Genomic DNA, 23,606 nt, shown 5'->3' with positions numbered 1-23,606 from the left:
CAAAAGAGTTGGATGTCCCCATTTTAATTAAGTGCCCTTGTCATGGGCCTATTTGCCATTACCCCATTAATTTTTATCATATTAAATTCAATTAACGATGTTTATGGATTCCTTAATTAACGATTTGGTTTTATTATATGCAGATATTCCGCAGATCGTTGGTTTATCTTATTCTCGAAATTTTGTATCATCCGTTGGACTTATCTCGCACAATCAGCGGGATTGTGGGTCGTCTGTAATTTCGAATGTGACTGCTAAGAAGCAACTCTCTCTCTCTCTCTCTCTCTCTCTCTCTCTCTCTCTCTCTCTCTCTCTCTCTCTCTCTCTCTCTCTCTCTCTCTCTCTCTCTCTCAAGTTTCCTTTGGTATTCTGAACACTCCCTTCTCTATTGTTGCAGGTTCATGCATTACGATGGAGGGATAGATTCGTACGTATTTAGATTTGATTGATTTCAATCAATCATATAGGAGAATTAGGTTTGGAGAAAAGCGAGAATTCTGTCTCTCACGTATATTAATCATATATATAGGTACATGTAGGAAACCCTAACCTATTACACAAGGTAACTAGAATAAATAATAATAATAATAATAATAATAGATACGTATATTATATATATATATATGCACGCTAATACATCCCCGCAGTCGAAACGGGAAAGGAGAGGACGTGGAGACTGGAGACAAACTGTTGGAACAGTTGAGTAGGAAGTCATTTCGTGAAGATATCGGCAAACTGGTAGGCGGATGGGACGTGAAGAACTCGAACGTGTCCCAAAGCAACTTTGTCTCGGACAAAGTGAATATCGATCTCCACATGTTTCGTACGAGAGTGTTGAATAGGATTGCTGGATAGGTAGACGGCACTGACGTTGTCACAGTAGACAATAGTGGCTTTTGAAAGTGAGCAGAGCAACTCAGAGAGTAGGTTGCGTAACCAAGTCGTTTCGGCGACGGCATTTGCGACAGCTCGATATTCGGCCTCCGCACTCGATTGAGAAGTAGTGATCTGTCGTTTGGAGGACCAAGAGACGAGATTGTTGCCGAGGAAAACACAATAGCCTGATGTCGACAACGAGTGTCAGGGCAGCCACCCCAATCGGCGTCGGAGTAAGCGATAAGGGAGAGGTCTGGATTGGGGGAGAGCTGAAGGCCGTGATCGAGAGTGCCACGAATGTAGCGAAGTATACGCTTGAGAGCAGCCATATGAGGTTCCCTAGGATCATGCATGAATAGACATATTTGTTGCACACCATAGCAGATGTCGGGACGAGTAAACGTGAGGTATTGCAGTGCACCGGCAAGGCTGCGATAAAGAGTAGGGTCAGCAACGGGGGGTCCAGTGGTCGAAGACAACTTGCTCTTTGTGTCAGCCGGTGTAAGACAAGGGTTGCAAGAAGCCATGTGTGCACGCTCTAGTATCTCGTCGGCGTACTTGCGTTGAGAAAGAAATAGCCCATTCGACAAGCGAGTAACTGAGATGCCAAGAAAGTAGTGAAGATCGCCAAGGTCCTTCATTGCGAACTCTTGATTGAGGGCAGCGATGATAGAGCGGAGCAATTCAGGTGTGGAGGCCGTAAGTACAATGTCATCGACATACAACAGAAGGTAGACACATGAACTGTTGCGACAGTCACGTGAACTGTTGCGACAGTCGCGTGAACTGTTGAGACAGTACACAAAGAGTGAAGTGTCGGACTTGCATTCTCTGAACCCCATGGTAGTAATGTGAGATGCAAAACGCTTGTACCAAGCACGTGGTTCCTGCTTGAGACCGTAGAGTGCTTTATTGAGACGACACACGTGAGTGGGGCGAGATGGATCGACGAATCCGGGGGGTTGCTCGCAATAGACAGTTTCAGAGAGATTGCCATGTAAGAAGGCATTTTTCACATCAAGCTGGTGGATTGGCCATGATCGCGAGAGAGTAAAATACTGAGAACTGTGCGAACAGTGGCTGGTTTGACAACTGGGCTAAAAGTCTCGTCAAAATCGATGCCAGCCTGCTGGTGAAACCCACGAACAACCCACCGTGCTTTGTATCGTTCAAGGGAGCCATCAGACTTGAGTTTCTGTTTGTATATCCACTTACCAGAAATAACATTAGTGAACAGGGGGCGGGGCACAACATTCCAAGTATTGTTTTTAATTAAAGTAGTATATTCCTCAATCATGGCGTTTCGCCAATTTTGGTCAAGAAGAGCTTGGCGATAGTTGGTGGGAATGGAAGAGGTAGATGACGCAACGAGAGAGAAAGGGACTTTGGGTTTGTGGATGCCCACTTTACTGCGAGTCACCATAGGGTGAGCAGGGGGAGGTGGGGGAGTATGAGAAGGAGATGTGGAAGTAGGAGAAGGGGTTGTGAGCTGGTCGTGGTCGAGAGGTGGTGCTGGAGGTGAAACAGGTGTTGGCTGTGTTGTAGGATTGGTGGACGAACTGTGGGAACAGGGTGGTTCACTGTTGGATCAGTTGGATGAACTGTTGCAACAGTTAGACGAAGTCTGAGGGAGGAGGAAGAGGGACGGTGTGTTTTCGTCCAAGGCAGGGGTAGGAAGTGTGTTTGTGGGGGGGGGGGGGGGGGGGGGGGGGTGGACTCAGCAAAGGGAAAGTGAGTTTCGTCGAAAGTAACATGACGAGAAATTATTATTCGGCCAGTGGATCTATCAAGGCATCGATAGCCTTTGTGAGAGGAAGGGTGACCGAGATAGACACAAGGAGTAGAACGGGGGGCGAGTTTATGTGGTGTGGTGGCGGTGAGGTTGGGATAGCAGAGACAGCCAAATACTCGAAGATGAGAGTATGTAGGCTTGATTAGGTAAAGAGCTTCGTGAGGGGTCCGGTTTTGGGTGGTTTTTGTAGGTAAGATCATGAGTAGGCGGGTGGCCATATGAAGGGCTTCGACCCAAAAAGTAGGAGGAAGATGAGCTTGAAAGATGAGGGATCGAATCATGTTGGTTATGGTGCGGATCATTCGCTCTGCGTGTCCGTTTTGAGGGGAGGTGTGGGGACACGAAAAACGATTTAGGATGTCGTGTTGAGTGAAGTAGTTTTTAAAATCCGCATTTTTGAATTCACGCCCATTATCACTTTGTAAGGCTTTGAGGGGATGTTGGAATTGAGTTTTGAGAAGTGTATGAAAATTGACAAAGGTTGTAAAAACGTCAGATTTATTTCGAAGAGGAAAAGTCCATAAATAATGGGTAAAATCATCAACTAAGACAAGATAGTATTTGAAACCCGTAAGACTAGAAATAGGAGAAGTCCATAAATTAACATGATTAATTTGAAATGGAGCAACAGTGGTAGATTTTTGAGAAAAAAATGGTAGACGAAAGTGTTTGCCTAATTGACAGGCATTACAAAGAGACTCCCTATGGTCTTTATTATGGGAAAGAAACGTGCTAGAAAATAGACGGGACATGACGTGTTTGCCGGGATGGCCTAGACGCCGATGCCAAAGAGTGCGAGACGAAGGTGTTTCGACAGCGAGAAAAGCAGCGGGAGGTGAGGTGGGAGGAGGGACGCGAAATGGATATAGGTCACCGGAGCTATTGCACCTAAAAATCTCGACTCGACTCCGAAGGTCCTTTACAGAAAAACCAAATGGGTCAAATTCAACCGAACATGAGTTGTCGCGGGTGAACTTTCGAACAGAGATAAGGTGTTTGACGATATAAGGTGTGACATAAACATTTGTGAGGTGGAAAGGAGTGGTTGGAAGAATTGTGTGGCCTATGTGGGTTATGGGGAGGGTGGAACCATTACCGACGATGACATGTTTGGGGAAATTACTGCCAGGATTAAAAACAAAATTGAAATTACATGAGTGTGGTGCCATATGAGAGGTCGCCCCGCTTTCCATGAACCACTGTGACTCGGTAGGCTGCTGAAGTGTCACCGTATTCAAACGGTTTGCGAGATCCACCACGTTGGCACTAATGCAAGAACTAATGCAACTGTTGATGGAACAGTTAGAGCTGTGGCATGGTTGCAGGTGCGGATGAACCTCAGTAGGAGCAGAGTGGCCGGTGTAGGGTGGAGGTGGTCCAGTAAAGTAGGCTTGAGCCGCTGGAGTGGATCTCAGAATTGACGGTTGTCGGTAAGCTGCGCGCCAGCGGTTGAGCACTATGGTAGCCGTAGTGCTGCATGGGGTGACGGTTAGTGCTGCGACCTCCGCGACGGTTGGATCGGCCAATCCTGCGCTGATAACGCGAAAAACCACCTCCGCGGGAACTGTTGCAGGAACTGTTGCAACTGTTAGATGTACAGTTCGCGTTGGAGGCGTAGAAAACAGTAGCGGTCTGTTCAGGTTCAGCAAGTCTGGTTTCTTCCATATGAAGAAGGGATCGAGTCTGTAGAAAAGTGGGAAGGGGATTCTGAAAGGAGATGAGGTTGACGACGGTCCCGTAATTTTTCGGAAGGCCGTGTAGGGTTTGGAGGACGAGTTGTTTGTCGGAGATTGGATTTCCGACATCGGCCAAGTTGTCCGCCGTGGTTTTGATTATTTGGCAATAATCGTGAATGGAGAGAGCGCCTTTCCTGAGGGACTTGAATTTTTCTTCAAGTTGAATGGCTCGATAATCTTTGTTATCGGTGAAAAGAGAAGAGATGGCGGTCCATAGATCACTGGCGGTGGAGGTTTTTGAGAGAACCATGCTGGACAGATCGACGGAGATGGTGCCGTAGATCCAAGATTGAAGGAGATAGTCGGCGCGCTGCCATTCGTCGGCGGAAAATCGAATCCGGTCGGGGTTTTCCATGTAGAAGATCGGAGAGACAGAAACGACCGACGGTAATCGTGAAAAAGTGGCTCTACTTTTGATAAGTAGGATTTTTTAGATCTAGAGTAACGGGGATAAGAGATTTGATATTAGAGATGGCATGAGCAAGGTGAAAAGGATTGAGAGGGGCGGTGGAGGGAGAAGAAGCTTCGCCGGCCATGGAGAAGAAGGGGATCGACAGCTATGGAGAAGAAGAGAAAAAAAGGTGGTGACGGCTAGGTTAACCTAGTGTCTGATACCATATATGAGAATTAGGTTTGGAGAAAATAGAGAATTATGTCTCTCACGTATATTAATCATATATATAGGTACATGTAGGAAACTCTAACCTATTACACAAGGTAACCTATTACACAAGATAACTAGAATAAATAATAGGGGAAATTGACTAGACACCCCTAATTTTGGACTTATATAGGTAGGGGTCCTATGAACAAGATGAATATAGGCATAGGTCCTTTTACCTTATTAATTAAATAAAATTAAAAGTAAATAGACATAAATACCCACTTCCTACACATTTTTTAAAAATAGTAAATTATAGAAAATGACAACAAATCCCACATATCACTCTCTTTATCCATTTCTCTCTCCTCTCTCACACGTCTCTCTCTCTCCTCTCTCATGTCACACGTTTCTATACCTCTCTCATCTACCTCACACATTCTTTCTCTCACTTTCTTTGATTTTACTTATATTTTTTTTTCCACTCTCCCTACTCATTTTAGACAAATTTATTTTGAATATTTAAGAATGTTGTTTAATTTCTATTTTCATTCAGTATCACTACTAATCATTTGATAAGTAGATAGCAAATAGCAAATTGCATCCTAAATAATGCTAACATAAAAATAGCAAACATAAATTTATGATTTCTTTAGTTTGAAAATAATAATATGCAAAATGCAATAGCAACACATACATTTTTTTCATTTGCAATTTGAATTTGGAATTTGCAAGGTGGATGTGAAACATCAAACACTTTTATAAATAAATTAGTAGTACAAGGCACAATTCAATGTACGTAATAGTAGTACAAGGCACAATTCAATGTACGTAATATGTTCTAATCAAACTTGACGTGCTCATCATTCAAAAACTAATGAATAAAATTAATTCAGAGCTCAGGTCACTAATTTTACTGTCCATGAAAATTTGCACTACTAGTTGTTGCAAGTAAAACTGGCGTGCTCTAAACATGAAAAATAACCCGCAATCCACCGAATTAGGATTGTATTATGGTGAATGGGTAGCATAATCAAAACTTGCATTCACTCAAATGTCAACTTTTGTTCATCACCCGCGCTCTCGTGGATCTTCACCGTGTCTATGACACTAACAAAAAAAAAAACCAAAAACTTGATCAATATTTCGTGCCACTAAACGAAATAAAAAATAAAAAAAATTATGAGGTTCAGATACAAAACAACATTATCATAGTTGCAAATATAAACAATCAATCAAATGCAGGCACATTATCAAACAACAATAAAATGCAGCCATATTTGACACAAGTAAAATGTTGCAACATATAGCATGCAAACAACCATTAAAATTGACAAAATAAGTTATTTACAAATTAGTAGCAAGAACACCAAAATGCAAACAAACATTTTTACCATTACAAAGAGTTTCCAGATGCAAATTGGGATTGAAACCAAAACACCAATTTGCAGGCATCAAATACAAACAGGAAATATTGAAGAAAAGGTAGAAAATGGCAAACAACAAATGTCAAATAAACATTTGCAAAACTAGAAACTTAAAATAAGAAACTGCAGACAACAAATACCTATGATAAGAAACTGCAAACAACAAACAATTTGGTTTGCAAATAGCAAAGTCAGAACACATAATGAGGTTCTTCAAATGTATTGTTTTAGAATAAACATAACCAAAGTCGTAACATACACAAACCCCACAATTTACCTGATTTCGGGGATTGGAAATCATCACCATCCTTTGCTGTTAAGGGGGAAAAAAAACGGGTTCTCAAATTATTATTGAAATATTTGAAATAAATAGCAAACAAACAAAATACAAAAGCAAAAAATGAACAAAATACAAAATTTGAGATGAAAGAAAAAAAATCAAAAGCGAAAACCGAACATGCAAAAATTTTTTTACACAAAGGATCATTGATTACCAAGACTTAATCGTGTTTTGGCCATCGTATGAACTCCAAACAAGAAACCCTAAACACCAGCCGTTGATTCCGAGCAACAAACAATTTGTAAACTGCAAACAGAACGAAGTCAAATTGGGCAACAACAAATCGATCGAAGGCAAACGGAATAAAGGCAAAATGCTCAGACCTGGTAATTTGTAAACATCAAACGAAACAAATGCAAATAGTGAGCAACAAATTTGTAAACAGCAAACGAAACAAATGCAAATATTGAACAGCAAATCGAACAAAGACAAAATGCAAACTTCCTGGTAAAACTGCAAACAATCAAACACCCAAAACCTATGGAAGGATTCAAAATTCGTGGTGAGATTTTCGTTTTGAAGCAACAACGAAGAAATCGATTGCAAAATCTGGAATTTTCGAAATAACAAACCCTGTAAACAGCAAACGAAACAAATGCAAATAGGGAACAACAAATTTGTAAACAACAAACGAAACAAATGCAAAAATTGAACAGCAAATCGAAAACGAAGACAAAATGCAAACGACTTGTTAAAACTGCAAACGACCAAACACCCAAAACCTTTGGAAGGATTCAAAATTCGTGGTGAGATTTTCGATTTGAAGAAACAGGGGACAAATCAAAATGCAAACGACCTGTTAAAACTACAAACGACCAAACACCCAAAACCTTTGGAAGGATTCAAAATTCGTGGTGAGATTTTCAATTTGAAGAAACAGGGGACAAATCAAATTCCAGATTTTTGCAATTGGAATTTCGAAACAACAAACCCTGTAAAACAGCAAACGAAACAAATGCAAATAGTGAGCAACAAATTTGTAAACAACAAACGAAACAAATGCAAAAATTGAACAGCAAATCGGAAACGAAGACAAAATGCAAACGACCTGGTAAAACTGCAAACGACAAAACACCAAAAACCTTTAGAAGGATTCAAACTTCGTGGTGAGATTTTCGATTTGAAGAAACAGTGGAGAAATCGAATTCCAGATTTTGCAATTGGAAATTTCGGATTTGCAGTATAATAGGGAGAGAAATGGGGGATTTGATTTTGAAGATATATTTTACCGTATATTACTAGGGATATTGATAGGGGTACTTTTGACAAATTATAAATACAAAAATTTGCTGGAAATTAGAGTTTATTAGATGGATTTTCACACATATAATCTCTTATAGGAGGACCTATAGCAAATTGCCCCTAAATAATACGTATATTATATATATATATATATATATATATATATATATATATATATATATATATATATATATATATATATATATATATATATATATATATATATATGCACGCTAATAAATCATATAAGAAGTTGGCTATCAACTCGATTAGCATGCATTAATCTTTCTTTTTCCTTTTTATGTTCATCCTTTTTTTTTCTTCCTGGTTTTAATATTTCATTGCCATTTTTGTAAACAACAAAAGGGATATTTGTTGTGTAAAGAACTTCTTTGTGATAATGATGACAACATAAGCTTCAAAATATTCGATCCTTTTTTTTTTTTTTTATTGCATCTATTAGTTAGTTGATGGTAACATTTGATGTATTAGACAAAGTCATTACAATATTTCCAGTCTCATATTCTTTTATTTAGTGAAGGTAAAATTTTGTTTTTTCATATGATTATTTGCCTATCGTGTTTACAAAAATCTTTCTCTTGTTGCTAAAGAAAACATAAAAAAACCACACTCCACAATCATCGGCAGTTCTAACTTCTCTCACCTACTTCTCACTATGTTGGTCTTTTTAAATTCTTCATACACCACTGTTTTGTTTGGTTTTGGTTAGAAAGAATATTTGACAGCAATCAAATATGTTTGATGGGTTATTATATTGGGATAATTAGTGAACCCCCACATCATTTACATATATTAGGGTGGCTATAACCCCCTTTTCAATATTAGTCAAACCCCCCTTAATTATTAAATTTAATTATTCTTTTTAAAATTGCTATGAATAATATCTAATTTGCCCTTAATACTATATTATTTCACATCTGCCCTAATTTTATTACGCCATTCAACCGCCTCCATCTTCTTTTCTCTGATTTTTGTCATTCTCTCCATGCCCATTCCGTCTCTTTTCTCTCTCCTGAATAAATCCATGGTGAAGGAAAGAATCACTCCATCTTAGCCTCCACCACCTACCATTGAAAAGCATAGCATGAGCCGATGACTTTAGGAACAGCCTCAAGGACGCGCTCGTATCGCTCTCCACTCCCTCAACATTGATGTCCAAGCCGCCAGATCTGAAGTTCTCGTCCCGCCGCCGCTGCCATCGCTCCGATCTCGATTTAGTTGCAGAAGACGACATCAAAAACTCAAAAATCCCTCCCTACCTCCACCCCTCAACTCCACCGCCGATATAGAGACTTTGTTTCCCCCGCCTCTGCCCTGTCGTCGCCATAGTTCTGATTTTTTCGATTTTTTTATGCTTTTGATGTTAGGTATTTTTACGGCAAATAGTTGTTTTGTTATTCGGCTATTTTTTTATAGCTGTTTTCGTTATCCTGCTATTTCTTTTAGTTGTTTTAGATAGTTTTAGTTGTTTTCGACTTTTTTGGTTGATTTTCAAGTTTTTGGTAGTTGATTTTGATTTTTTATTTTTTATCCAATTATATGACATGCTGGAAAAATAAAAATCAAAAAATATGAATTAAAAAAATTAGTTGATGTATTTTTAATTGTTTTCGACATTTTTAGTTGATTTTGATTTATTATAGTTATTTCAATAATATGTAGTAATTTGTCAATTTGGTAAATTAGTTAGGAAAAAATTCGTTTTGGATGCAAAATAAATGATATGAAAAAAAAAACCGAATCTTTTGGTTGATTTTCAGAAAAATTTTAGTCGATTTCGAAAATATTATAGTTGATTTTGGAGAAACGAAACTAAAAAAATATTGAAAATAATATTATTTTTTAGTTATTAAAAAATATTTATAAAAATTATTTAAAAAAACTATTTTTTTAAATAAACAAAACGAAAATTAAAATGGAAAATAGAAAAGAAATAAAAAAGGTATGTGCAACAAATAGTAGGGAAGGGTAAATTTGATAATAAATAAAAGTTGAGTTTATTACTAATAAAGAAAAAGTGACTAGATCCATCATTATTAAAAAAATGCTTGAGGGGGTTTTCACTAATAGTCCCTATTATATTTCACTGAATTGTTTTTTTCTTTTGCGCTTTGAACACAAATTTGCCATTTGCCCTTGTTTCACAATGTTTTTTTGCGGAAGAAAATTTGGTTACAAAGACGTACGGGAAATTGTTGGAAATTTTTTCTCTATTGTGCTTAAGAAATAGGGGTCATTACAAATAAGTTCATTAATGGGTACTTATTCATAAAGAGATGCACACAAAAAACTCATTTACCAATAAGTCCACACATGGTCCAGTTTTTTGTAAAAGACTAAAATATCCCCTTATACTTTAATATGCTCAAATTTCATCCTTAATTTAATTTAACCTCAATTTGACCCCAAATTTCACAAATTATTCAATTTTGACCCAAAACTTTTTTTTTTCAAAAAATATTTCAATTTTTTTTTTGCCGCCGGATTCCGGCGTTGACTTTTCAATATATATATATTTTTTTCCTTCCTGGTTTTTCGCCGGTTTCCGACGTTGACTATTTACTTTTTTTTTTCGTTTAAACGACAATATTACTGTGATTGACGGTAATATTAACTATATTAATGTTAAACACAGTAAAATCAACTAAACTACGGTTTAACATAGTAATATTAACACAACAAAACTCATTATTATTGTGTAATAGAGTAATATTACTATGTTAACCGTTCAACAAATGTAAACATAATAAAAAGCCAAAAGAATTAATATTACTGTGAGTGACAGTAATATTACTATAACAACAGTAATATTATTGTCAACCACAGTAATATTACAATAATAGACAGTAATATTATTACGTTACTCGATGAATAACTCAAACAAACAAAAAAATTCAAACAAAATAATAATATTGATGTGATTGACAGCAATATTACTATAACAAGAGTAATATTATCGTCAACCACAGTAATATTATTGTGTTTACAGTAATATTATTACGTTACTCCGTGAATAACTCAAACAAAACAAAAAGCCCAAAAAAATAATAATATTGATGTTGTTGACAGTAATATTATTGTGTTTACAGTTATTTTACTGTCAACGACAGTAATATAATTACGTCGACTTGTCAACAAATCAAACAAAATAAAAAAAATAACAAAAAATAAAAAATAATAATATTACGTTAATTTACTGTCAACGGCAGAACAATTACATAAATGTATTGTCAACGGCAGTACAATTACGTTAATTTACTGTCAGTGACAGCACAATTACGGTCAACGTTTAGCGGCGGACGTAAAAACAAAATAAATAAATAAATAAATAAAAACTAAAAAAAGTTAACGCTGGAGACCGGCGGCGGAAAAAAACGGACCAGCAAAAAAAAAAAAAAAAAGTCAACGCCGGAATCCGACGGCAAAAAAAAAAATTTTGAAAAAAAAAATTCAAAATTGGATTTTTGTGGACAAAATTGATTAAATTGAGGTTACAATTAAGAATTGGGGGTAATATTGTCATATACATGAATGTTTACTTTATTTATAATAAATATTAAAGGGATGGGCTTATTGGTGAAAGAGATATAGCCCCTAAACCTAGAATAATAAACATGTTTGGTTGGGGACTTATGCACAAAAACCCCTAAGAAATATTGTTGTTTTCTGAAACAAAATTTTGTCCCAGATTGGTTGTTTGCCTAGACCGTTTCTTTAAAAAAAATCACTCTTTTCCCCAAGTTTTTTGTGTATTACTTGGAAGATTTCTTGAAAATGACAGTATATGCAATGTAGTAATCATTTGCTAAGAGCCTAAGGCCGATATGAAGGTGATACGATTAATTTTTCGTTAAAACTTTGTTTGGCCTAACAATGAAAGAGTACCCCTCATTTTCTAAGATTAATAGTCTTGACTATCATAGTTCGAATTAGAGAAATGTCCATCGCTAGTAGGTTCGCCATAGTTGCATTCTCTGTTGTTGTTTGGAGATTTCGGGACGTAAACATCTTCATCACTTGGTCCACTTCCCTCTCCACTAAAATTCAAATTCCTAGCAGCTCCTGACCTGCTTCCCCTATCAATGATGGCTTGTTTCTTATCACTCCAGAATTGTTTACTAAAGGGTGTGAGAGTACTCAAATCCACTCTCATAACCTCCATATCTTGTTCATAAGCCCTTAATTTTAGTTTTTTTTCCATAATGTCTTATTTTTTCTGCTTAAGGCTTGCCAATAAATTTGAACGCGCTTCTCTTTTTCTCTGCATATCTAAGTACTCTTCATGCTGTTTTTGGATAAGATCTTGGCTCTTTCCAACTGTGTTCATCATCTCCTGCCACATGGGATCATTTTCCTTTGTGAGTCTTTTTTTTGTTTTCGCTCATTTCATTCCCCTTGGCCTGTCCTGTGAGTCACTATGTCCAAGAGGAGGTGATGAACTATCTTCAAGAGGAGATGAAGTACCGTATCCAATGGGAGATGATGTACTCGGCTGAATAGATTAAGCCCATTTCACGTGAAATTTTAATATTTTCCAAGCATGATCAAACTTAACTAGTTGATTTTTGGACGCAACAAAAAATGCACTATCATACTTGAAGCAGTAGCGTCGCATGATACTTGGATATGGCATGCATTCTTCGGCCTCCCAGGTACAAATAACGATGTTAATGTCCTACAAAAATCAACTCTATTTCAAGCATTAACCAATGGTACATCAATACCAGTTAATTATTCGATCAAAAGTAGGAATTATGATGTCGGTTATTATCTAGCTGACGGTATTTATCCTAAATGGTCAACTTTAGTACATGTCATTCGTGTACCCAAATGTGCCAAAGAAACTTATTTCGTACAGAAACATGAATCATATCGCAAATATATAGAACGAGCATTTGGAGTTCTTCAAGCTCTGTTTGGAATTATTAGAGGAGCGGCTCGATTCTGGAACAAAAAAGACTTACATGATGTCATGTTTGCATGCATTATTATGCACAATATGATAGTTGAGGAGGAACGTAGTGGATATCTAAACGCCATTCTTGACTATGAAAGTTCACCCACTGTCCCTCTAGCTGAACTTTCAAGAGATATAAATAATATGAAATATGTTAGTTTTCTTGGTCGACATCGAAATCTGATAAATCAAGGAGAACATAATGAACTAAGAAGAAGGCAGGTAGCACATTTGTGGGATAAACGTGACCAACTAGATGATGTTGAAGATGATGATGACAATAATGGTGAATGAGGCCCCTATGCTAATAAAGGGTACTCTTTCCTTATTAGGCCAAACAAGGTTTTGATGAGGCCCCTTTGACCTTCAAAATTATCAATGCAATAATTTGTTTTGGCCAAAAAAAATGTTGTAATGTTTTTCTTTTTTAAATCGTGTTGTAATATTTTTATGCATTTAATTATGAAATTATTGTTTATGTGTGGTTTTATCATATGTATAATAATTTACGTTGATTTTCATTCATGTTTCAATAGTTTTTGAAAATTTAATATAATTCTAAGATTATATAATCAATAAAACTATTACTTATAATCGGGAAAACAAATACGGGAAAACAACATGTTCCGAAAATGGGGATACAAGAACTTGGGGAAACGGGTAAATATTAAAAGTACAGTGGTGTATATATATATATATATATATATATATATATATATATATATATATATATATATATATATATATATATATATATATATATATATATATATATATATATATATATATATATATATATATATATATATGATATGCCTATTGGCCCAGCCCAATAGACCCATATTTACTGGGCCACAGGCCCAACTCAGTAGCTATTTATACGAAGGCCCAGTCACACCTAAAGAAAGTTGGGCCCGATAAATTGATCTCGGCCCAATCAATAAAGTATAAATACAACTTAAATTCATTTAATAAAGGTACGTCATTATTATTCAATCAATTCTTCTATTCGAATTCTCTCCATAATTACCAACTATCTTCACGTTTGACTTGAGCGTCGGAGGGGTTTCCGCCGGATCAACCCCCGGCTTAGATTACGTGTTTTCTGTTCGCAGGATCCTAGAGTAAATTAAAGTTCTCAGGACTATCTAGCTCGTGAGCACGTGACCTACTTTGCTCTCCCAGCTTCAACACACTAGGTGATCTATTTCTTACATCATCATAATGGCGCCGTCTGTGGGAATGCAAACCAGATCACGTAGCCAGCAAGATCCTCCTGAGTCCACTCGGAGAGAGAATGACATAGCTAACAACCTCCCAGTTCGAGAAGGCTCTGGCTTGCCACCTCCTTCACGTGTTCCGGATCCACCACGCGAGGTTCAGGTGATTCCCCCTCGGGACCCACCACTCGCCGATCCTCCACTACAGACTCCACCTATACCTGCTTCCCGAACGGTTCAGATAACCGAGGAGGCACTCCAACGAATGATAACAGAAGCTTCCACTCGCGCCGCCACTGATGCGGTGACGCAATACATTGCCACGATGGCAGCAAACGCTCCCCCCGCGATCCCAGCTAATGCTCCACCCGCAATGCCACCCAGGGTACAGCAACCAGCCCAGAACAATGACGAACGGATAAGTGTATCCTCATCCACCTCAGATCCACGATCCCGGATGCAGCTATCTACCAATCACAGGGAGCCACAACCCAGACAGCGAGGCCACCATTCACTCCAACGGGGTGATGCGTCTCCACGAAGAGCTCATATCTTTAATGAAGGGGAAGACGAGATAAATAGTAGAGTATCTCGCCAAAACCAGTTCCCCAGAGTGAACAACCCAATCGACGGAAGAGCGCCAGTCCCAACAAGGCGCAGTCCTTTCACCCTAAACATCCTCAACGAGGTATTGCCTCAAGGAGTGAAAGTATCGGGCTTACCTCAGTTCGAAGGAACTACCGACCCGCAGGAACACATAGAGAAGTTCCACGCTATGGCAGACCTATATGGCCCGACGGATGCAACAATGTGCAAGATGTTTCGCACCACTCTATCCAAGAGAGCCATGAATTGGTTCAACGCTTTGCCCACAGGATCAATTGACACTTTCGCTCAGTTGTCATTGCGTTTCACCAACCAATTCGCCATCAATAAGCAATATGCTAAAACTCCAGCACATCTCTTCTCTATCGTACAGAGAGACAATGAAACACTCCGCAACTACATCAGGCATTTTGTGGAAGCTGTTCATGAAGTTCCCAGTGTAGGACAAGATATGCTCTCAGGGATTATGCAGCAAAACTTAAAGTCGGGCAGGTTCAAAGAATCTATCGCAGGAAGACCTCCTGGCAACTTAGATGAGTTGTTAAATCGAGCTGAAAAATATATACGCATAGAAGAAGCTTCTGCCAATGCTCCTCCCAAGAGGAAGAGAGAAGATGACCGCCCAGATATCAGGAGACGAGATGATCGACGTCCTCCACCCCCGCCTCAAGGCCAATCATCTTCTACTTATAATCGATTCACTCCACTCAATACTCGCCTCACTGAAATACTTCATGTGATTGAACAAAAAGGTCTGGCAGAACCTCCACGCCCAATGCAACCCAATGCGAAACGAGAAAAATCAGATCGCTATTGTCGATTCCACAAAGATAAAGGGCATACTACCGAGGAATGTGCGCAACTCAAATTGGCGATTGAGAGGTTGATCAAGCAAGGCCACTTGAGCGAATACATTGATAAGCCTCGAAATAAGCGCCGCGATGATCTTCCACGCCGAGATAACAATAGAGATCAACAACAACGACGAGAGGAGGGGGGTCATCGGCGCGACCCAGATAACAATGATAACCAACCCACCCGAGGAATCATCTCATTTATCTCCAGAGGACCCGCAGGTGGCGACTCACAAAATGCGAGACGCACCCTCGCTCGATCAGCACGTATGAATCAAGAACATGCTTCTCCATCCGCATCCGTCTATCAAATACGAAGACCTGATCATGGCATAGTCTTCAACTCCTCGGACCTTGAAGGTCCAGACGAAGATCATGTCGATGCGTTAGTGATAACAGCAACGGTGGCCAATTTCATAGTTAAAAAGATATTAGTGGACGGTGGGAGCTCAGCCGACATTATGTATCTCCACACATTCAAGCAGCTAGGCATAGACAACGCACGGTTCAGTGCCATCACTACACCACTGAAAGGATTCACGGGAGAAGGTGTTTTATCCATGGGGGAAGTAGAGTTACCCATCTCCTTAGGGGAAGATCCTTGTCGAGTGACGAAAATGATAAAATTCCTTATCGTCGACAAACCATCCCCTTATAACATCATCGTGGGAAGGCCCGCGATCCATACATTCAAGTCTGTGCCTTCATCTTACCACCAAAAGTGGAAATTCCCCACTCCTTACGGGATGGGAGAGGTACTTGGAGATAGGCGTCTCGCTCGAGAATGTTATGCAAGAGCTCTACGTGAACCATCTAAGAGACCTAATCCTTTAGGGAAAGGAGACGACATCCAGAGACAAGATAAGCGAAAATGGGTCAACGCGGTCATCGAAGCTGATAAAGAAATCCTAATCAGCGTACCCGACGACACCGCCAAGCTAGCCGCAGTTGAAGAACTAAAATCAGTAGAACTCATACCCGGAGATAATTCTAAGCTTCTCCGCATCGGCTCTGATCTAGATCAAGAAGTGGAGAATCAGCTAGTTAACTTCCTTAGGCACAATGGAGACGTATTTGCTTGGAAAGCTCAAGATCTAACGGGAATTCCTCCGAAAGTAGCATTGCATCGACTAAACGTTGACAAAAGATTGAAACCGGTCAAGCAACGCAAAAGGACTTTCGGTCCTGAGCGCAACAAACATATCAAAGAGGAAGTGGCAAAACTCTTAGATGCAGGCCACATTAGATCGGTTCAATATCCCGAGTGGTTATCCAATGTGGTATTAGTACCTAAACCCGGAGGCAAGTGGAGGCTATGTGTAGACTTCATCGACCTCAACAAGGCATGCCCGAAGGATCCATTTCCCTTACCAAGGATCGACCAGCTTATAGACTCAACCTCAGGGTGCGAACTTCTTAGCTTCCTTGATGCATATCAAGGATACAACCAAATATTGCTCGCCCTAGAAGATCAAGAGAGAGCTAGTTTCATTACTGACCAAGGCATCTACTGCTATCGAGTTATGCCGTTCGGTCTCAAGAATGCAGGAGCTACTTACCAACGCCTGGTGAACACGATGTTCGCGGACTTGATTGGTAAGAACATGGAAGTGTACATTGATGACATGCTTGTCAAGAGTATTAAAGTCGCGGATCACCTAACCGATTTAAGTCAATGCTTCTCCATCTTACGTAAATACAAGATGAAGCTCAATCCCCTAAAATGTTCTTTTGGAGTTCGAGGCGGAAAATTATTAGGGTATATGATATCACAACGGGGAATTGAAGCCAACCCAGCAAAAATTGAAGCTATCACCTCCATGGCCCCTCCCACATCGATTAAGAAGGTCCAACAACTTAATGGTTGTTTGGCAGCCCTAAACCGATTTATATCCCGATCGGCTGATAAGGGTCTTCCTTTCTTCAAGATACTAAGAGGTGGGAAAAAGTTTGAGTGGAATGAAGACTGCCAAAGAGCTTTCACAGAATTGAAAGCATATCTCACTTCCCCACCTCTACTAACGAAGCCCCAGCCAGGAGATACTCTCTTCCTATATTTGGCTATTTCTGCTGATGCCACTAGCGCAGTGCTCATTCGGGATGGTGAAAAAGGTCACCAACCGATATATTACATAAGCCGAGCTCTCCAAGGCCCAGAGCACCGTTACACCAATATGGAGAAACTTGCTCTCGCGCTCATCAATGCAGCCAGAAAGTTACGTCCGTACTTCCAATCGCACCAGGTGATAGTTCTCACCAACTATCCCCTTAAACAAATATTGAGAAGTCCCGAGACTTCCGGACGATTAGCTAAATGGGCTATAGAGCTAAGTGAATATGGGGTTGAGTTCAAACCACGCCCAGCCATCAAAGCTCAAATCCTAGCAGACTTTGTAGTAGAGATGACTACATCGGAAGAGAGCACATCCATACCCACTTGGGCCATCAACGTCGATGGATCATCTACCGCTAGAGGAGGAGGCGCGGGTATTGTATTAACAAGCCCAGATGGCGATGAATTCGAGTATGCTAAACGGTTTGATTTCAAAGCCTCCAATAACGAAGCCGAATATGAAGCTTTGATCGCTGGTATCCGCCTCGCTTTAGCAGCTGGAGCTCGCAAACTCATAGTACACAGCGACTCCCAGTTGGTGGTCAACCAAGTCCTTGGGAACTATGAAGCCAAAGAAGAATCCATGGCAAAGTACCTTGCTCTTGCACTTACCCTCCTCTCAAAATTGGATAGCTACGAGATAAAGCAAGTACCACGAGCCAACAATATTGATGCAGACAAGTTGGCTAGACTTGGTAGTTCCATGGCAAGCATTGGAAGCCGGAAAATCACCCTCCTCACGGCTTCCCAACCAGAAATAGTCTCCACCGACGGAGTGAATTGCGCTGAAGAGAGCGAACCCTGTTGGATCACCCCCATTACAAACTATCTCAAAAGCGGGGAACTTCCGACTGACATCGCCCAAGCGAAGAAACTAAAGGTAAAGGCGGCTCGTTTCCTAATGATAGGTGAAGATCTCTACAAGCGAGGGTTCTCCTTCCCCTATCTTAAATGCCTTAACCCATCAGCAGCAGATTATGTGCTTCGGGAAGTACATGAAGGCATTTGTGGTAATCATTTAAGTGGAAGAAACTTAGCTCTCAAAATATTGAGACAAGGTTACTATTGGCCCACCATGCATGAAGATGCGAGAAAACTAGTGCAGAGATGCAAGCCTTGCCAAGAACACGCTAACATCCTTCATCTCCCCGCAGCATTGATGCAACCGATTGACAGTCCCATACCTTTCGCTCAATGGGGAGTTGACTTGGTCGGTCCTTTTCCACCAGCAACAGGAGGACGCAAGTTCCTCATTGTAGCTGTAGATTACTTCACCAAGTGGGTAGAAGCAGAACCTTTAGCTCGCATTCGAGAAGAAGTCTTCATCCAATTCCTTTGGAAAAACATTGTGTGCCGCTTCGGCATTCCCCGTTCCATTATTTCGGACAATGGAACACAATTTTGTGGAGACAAAGTCAAGAGTTGGTGCCTTGGTTTATCTATTAAGCAATTCTTCACTTCGGTTGCAAACCCCCAAGCAAATGGTCAAACTGAAGTAACCAATCGCACGATACTTCAACATCTCAAGACAAGGCTTGGAAGTGCCAAGGGAAAGTGGGTTGAAGAATTACCCAATGCTCTGTGGGCATATCGAACAACCCCACGAACAGCAACAGGAGAATCTCCATTTAACCTAGCTTTTGGAATAGAGGCTGTAGCACCCGTAGAGATTGGCGAACCCTCTTGGAGAGTCATCAATTATTCACCAAAGGAAAATGAAGAAGCAATGAGGGCTAACCTCGATCTCGTCGATGAGCTAAGAGAGATTGCATCCATCAGACAGCAAATGTACAAGAGTCGCATGGCGAAAGTTTATAACTCCAAAGTCCGCCCTCGCTCTTTCCAAGTAGGAGATTTAGTTCTCCGCAAAGCCGAAGCCTCACGCCCAATCGGTAAACTTGACCCGAAGTGGGAAGGACCATATAAAATCACACAAGTGGTCAACAATGGAGCATATCGTCTCGAGAACCTCGACGGACACCCTATACCCAGAACCTGGAATATAGGGAATCTCAAAAGGTTCTACGCTTGAGGTATACGTCCATCTTAAATCAAATTTGTTTAAGTTTGCATCTACATCTTCCTCATACGAAAGTCGCCTTGCAGGCTTCACAACCTTCCACGTCTCTCTTCATGAAAAAATGTCTCTAAAAGCTCGAGAAGGGACTCCATAACGAGGTGTGTAAACATCCCTCCCAAAATCGGGGGCTAGTGATATTATCTACATCAACCTTCCATAACACGTCTCATCATCTTCTTACAGATTAAGAGCCAATTACGAGAGGACACCTACCGACCACCACTCACCCAAAGAAAAAAGATACTCCGTACTATCTCACTAAGGGTAACACCACTTTTACTAAGTCATATCACAAGCACATTAGTGGGTCTCTATACTAAACAATAACGCCATCTCCTTTGACAGGCAGGGTCGCGCAGCAATCCACCGCAACTCATGAGTTGTTCTCATATCTCGGAATGCGAGGAACAGAAAAAGTCCCAATATTGAGTACGTGATCCCAAATACGCATCACTCCAACTTATGAAACTATTAAGTCTTCAATACAAGTACTTGAATTTTTTTTTACCCCGATACTTTTCAGGCATAGAGACACCAAAGACAGTAGACATACTACCCATACACCACACGCATGGATGAGCACAAGGAAGACGTGGAAGAAGAATAAAGTCTCTTATAGTCACATAGATTACTTTTCAATATTTCGATTTAACTGTTTTTTACAAGTTATTTCCCTTCGCCTCACGGAAGCTTATGACAATTCGCATTTCTTATTAATGATTAAATCAAGTTGTTACTTTACTCTCAAAGTTATTGTTCATACACTGCTTAACCGTTACGACGGGTTCATATCACTTCAACCCTAAAAACACTTAGAGAAATTAAGATAGTCCATATAGCCTGGCCAGCTAGATTATCTGAGTCTCTCTATTTTGATTTCCAGGGTCCTCATGCTTAAAACGTGGCCATGGTCTAAACAATATTACGACCTACGAGGTCCAAAACAAAGGGCATGATCCCAAAAATAAAAATAAAAAATCTTGAGAGATTGATCCCCTCCTCAAGTACGTTGCGAACAATGCTATATGCAAAACATCAGTGCGAAATCAATAAATAAAAAAAAAAAAACAATAACTTTGACAGTAAAATCAACGTCTCAAGGTGCAAACAAATATAAAGTCATGAATGAAGCATGCAAAAATACTAGTGGACATACCCACTTAATAAAAAAAAAAACAAAAAAACCAAGTCTTTTCCTAAGGAAAGTAAGTATAACATCACACCAAACTACACTTTACGAGCCGAAGTAGCTTCGGTAGTCCGGTCATCCGCTTCCGCATCCAAGGCTATTTCAGTGCACTCAGCATCGATATCCTCTCCCTCATCGGGAATGTCCTCCTCCATACCTCGAATAATCTTCTCATCAATTCCACCAACCTTGCGTAAGTATTGACGACACGTCCTAACCAACGGAGCATAAACCCCAGCTATCGCTCTTTCTTCGATCTTAGCTCGACAGATGTCACTCTTCTGAAAGCGACGTTCCCCCTCTAACATAATCGACTCCTTGTAGGCAGCTCCAGCTGAGGACGCCATGAACCTCTTCCCCGTAAACTTCTCGGTATCATACTTCTCCTTCAGCTCGTCATAGCACCGATCTAGTTTCATTAGTTCATTTTTACTCGCCTCGGTCTCGCTCCTACTAATCTCCAATTCGTCGGTCCGATGAATGAGCAAAGTTTCGGCCACCTCTAATTTGGATTCCGCAACCTCGAATTGAGCCTTTAGCTCTTTCTCCCTTGCCTCCCAACCGACACGCTCCTCATCATTGGTCTTTTCGACTTGTTCCTCTTGCTCCACTAGATACCTCCACGTAGCTATAAGCTATATCAAAATTCAAACATATAATATTAGATTATGGAGACTTATAATCTAAAACGAAAACATATTAAATTAAACAAATATTTACCCGACACATGTCTCCTCCAGCCAACGAAAGCATATGAGCACGACCTTTACCCGACATCCGACTTCGGTCGTACTCCCCAACGAAACCCTCAGTCTTCTTCAGCGCGATAGTATGATCGGTCGTATCCCAAAAGGAATCCTTCCCCTCTCGGTTCACCCCGAACGTGAACAGGCATTTGCCTGCACCTCCTAGAGGCACATGAGTTACCTCAGGATCCACTCGAGGCCGTTTCGGTGCAGGCACATACTCGATCTCAACCAACTCATCCTTCTCATTATTAACCACTCGATCCAACTCATCCCCCTCAACACTATGATTACGGTCATCTCCACTCACATGCGGGACCTCCACGCGGGTCACTCCGCGCGATTTGCTTCTACTTGAATTCGATTGCTTCAAGGGGTCCCTCCTCGCTTGCTTTTTCGCACCTCCAGTAGCCTTCTTCCGAAGAGCCGCGAAATCAATACTCCCATCTAAAAAAAAAAAAAAAAAAAAAAACCATTAACTCACAGATGGATAAAACAGAATAGCAGAGACAAGACAAAATAAGGCACAGAGGCATAAAACGTGTAGACCACACGCAACGGTGTAAGCGCCTGACCCTTTGGAATAAGACAACTCGGATCGAACTCCAAAGCACACAACCTCGACTCCTTAATACGTTTCTTCATATTCTTCATTATCTTAAAAGATTCGCATACCGGATTCCAAACAAGGGGAACATCGGACGTCGGAGCCCTTACATAAAAAAATAAAGTACTCCATTTGTCCCACTTCAATTTAATCCCCTTCAAAAATCTGAAAGGAACCCGAGGATGTGTGCAGAATAAGGGTAAATCACTTGAACGATGTAGGGTAAACAATGCCTTGAACATCTCAACACTAGTCGGTAATCCTACTTCGCTCATTCTTCGTCGAAACGCTTCGAACGTGAGAATAAAGTTCGGAGTTAATTGACTATATCCTACCCGAAATTCCTCGCATATCTTCAAAAGAGTTGAGTCAGGCACAATCTGCGAAGAACATGTCAAATATGCGACGTATTGGGTGTGGAACCCTACAGGGGGTGCATACAATCGTTCACCTTTTTTAGGCAAGAGCATCTCAATATTCCTCGGAGCCCCAACTAGCTTACGAAGAATACCGAATTGAGATTCGGTTAACGAAGTATCATAATCCACCAAACTCAAATTAAGTGGTTTTATTTTCTTCCTTCTATTTTTGTCTATATGACATCTTCGCCTGGAATGTCATCACCATCTTCCACATCTCCATCCGGAATTACATCACTCCCGGATCCCTCGGATCCCTCGGACACATTAGAAGAACTCGACTTAAGCGATTCTTCACTATCACTCCCAAAATCCACAAATTGAGACCGAAGACGTCTCCACTAGTACCAACATCATCACCAATATTAGGAATACCAACATTTGATGCCAAAAAATCACCCGGAGAAGAAACAGGTTGACGCGCCTCGAAAACGGCCGAAAACGACCCCTCCACGCGCCCGCACGCGCCCACACACGCGCCCCCACGCGCGGCGGACGCGCCGGACGCGCGTCCACGCGCGCTAGACCCCCCCCAATCCCGCGCGTCGCGCGGGTACCCCCCCCCCCCCCCCCCCCCCCCCCCCCCCCGCGCGACGCGCCCCACCCTACCCCCCTACCCTTTTCCTCCTCTCTTTCTCTCTCCTCCCTACCCCTACCCCTACCAGCCCTACCTACCCTCTCCTTCTCTCTCTCTCTCTCCTCCCTCCCCCTACCCCTACCAGCCCCAGCACCACCCACCCCAACCCCACCATCTCCACCTACCCCATTCTCTCTCTCTTC

General features: G+C 40.7%; 1 protein-coding gene across 1 annotated transcript; it reads right to left on the bottom strand.

Moving 5' to 3' along the window:
- Window positions 1–711: 711 nt before the first annotated feature.
- LOC148768410 (uncharacterized) lies at window positions 712–4,759 on the bottom strand. The gene is made up of 5 exons (XM_088821193.1): window positions 4,267–4,759; window positions 3,419–4,232; window positions 1,952–2,435; window positions 1,062–1,898; window positions 712–1,008 (listed from the first exon to the last, which is right to left on the bottom strand). Exons 1-5 carry the CDS (start codon window positions 4,757–4,759, stop codon window positions 712–714), a joined length of 2,925 nt encoding a protein of 974 aa, XP_088677319.1.
- Window positions 4,760–23,606: the final 18,847 nt, after the last annotated feature.

This window comes from Erythranthe guttata, chromosome 8 (assembly GCF_056151865.1).
Source record: "Erythranthe guttata isolate IM_541 chromosome 8, IM_541, whole genome shotgun sequence".
Taxonomy (NCBI): Eukaryota; Viridiplantae; Streptophyta; class Magnoliopsida; order Lamiales; family Phrymaceae; genus Erythranthe; species Erythranthe guttata.
This window is presented reverse-complemented; position numbering and strand designations above follow the sequence as displayed.